At 35.6% G+C, this 1538-nt stretch overlaps 1 protein-coding gene across 1 annotated transcript; it reads left to right on the forward strand.

Moving 5' to 3' along the window:
• Positions 1-676: 676 nt before the first annotated feature.
• On the forward strand, positions 677-1260 carry LOC123225646 (silicon efflux transporter LSI2-like). The gene is made up of 2 exons (XM_044649758.1): positions 677-821; positions 992-1260. Exons 1-2 carry the CDS (start codon positions 677-679, stop codon positions 1258-1260), a joined length of 414 nt encoding a protein of 137 aa, XP_044505693.1.
• Positions 1261-1538: the final 278 nt, after the last annotated feature.

Consider the following 1538-nt stretch of genomic DNA (forward strand, 5'->3'; position numbering starts at 1 on the left):
TGAGGAAAAATCTTAACTAATTTTTGAGATGTATAAGTCTCAAAGACACTTTCAATCAATTAAGTGTACAAAATTTATGTTCAACAGGTTTTAAAGGTGACTTTTCAATGTCCACAATTTCATTTATCTAAGGTGGGCTTGGCATTTGGTACTAGATACGTCAAGGGGTTGAGTTGATTTGAGTTTGAGCCCCCATTTTTGGCACAATCCACGGGGCCCCACACACATTGTAGCATCCCACAAACTAGCTCACGAGCTGTGTTGCAAGTTGTAAAGTTTGACCCATGAGCTAGTTTAGCCTGACATGACATTAAGCACAAATTTTAAAAAATTTATTAATTATTTTAAAAAATTTATTATTACATAAAAAACCTAAATAATTTACATCTATATTAAAATGTGATCAACCACATCGAATAGATACAATTTCAAGTTCATTAGACCCATAATTATTAGATCGGATGACTCAAGAGTTTTATCTTACTTTAAAACCAATGATTTTTCAACCTAATCCCTCTTGAAACTGTATGAGAATTTTATAACTTTTGTCAATCAAACTACCATTTGGGGGCAAAACTCAGGTGTAATTGCAGTTGGAAACTTGATATTCATCTGATTTTTATTTGTGTTTTGGAGGTTGTAGGTGTCCTATTCCCTTCTAGTTTTCTTCTGTGGAATGCTCATCACTGTGGAGGGCTTTGACAGAACAGGATTTCCAAGCCTTTTATGGGATTCTGTGGAAAAATACACAAATATTGACACTACCTCTGGAGTTGCAGTTGTCTCCCTTGTCATCCTTGTTCTTTCAAATGTGCCAACTGGTATTCATCTTTCACTTCTCAACTTGTTCTACTCGAATCTTAAGGATGGATTTGAATGAGCCGTTTTGGGCTCGAACAAGTAAAACTTGAACTAAACTGCAAGTCACCAACATTAATGTAAAGAGGAGTATTTTGTATTGAAGTGAACATGTTTGCATTGTTTGTGTTAGTTCTGTTGCTGGGACACCGGATGGCCGCTGCTGCAGCCATGGTTTCTCCGGGCAGTGAGAAGAAGGCATGGCTGATTTTGGCGTGGGTGAGCACCGTGGCCGGAAACCTATCACTGCTGGGATCAGCTGCCAACTTGATAGTCTGTGAGCAGGCTCGCCGTGCAGCTCTTCCTCCTCTTGGCTACACTTTGACCTTTGGGAACCATCTCAAATTTGGACTTCCCTCCACGCTCATCGTCACTGCCGTTGGCTTGAACATCATCAAATAAACTTCATGTAATCGTACTTAAATTAGTATTTATTTTTTATTTATATAATATTACCTTTATTTCAATTACATAAGAGATGAACCATGAATGCATATTTTGATGATGTGTCTTTATATTGCAAGATCATTGCTCCAATACCTTGGTTTACTTTCATCGTAGTTTTGATTTTGAATTTTATAATTTAAAATATGTTTTAACAGTTTGATGAGTTAATAAATTATTCAATTAATTAAATTTTTTTATTTCTAAACAATATGAAATATATAGATAAAGTGTAA

Source organism: Mangifera indica, chromosome 9 (genome assembly GCF_011075055.1).
Source record: "Mangifera indica cultivar Alphonso chromosome 9, CATAS_Mindica_2.1, whole genome shotgun sequence".
NCBI classification, from domain to species: Eukaryota; Viridiplantae; Streptophyta; class Magnoliopsida; order Sapindales; family Anacardiaceae; genus Mangifera; species Mangifera indica.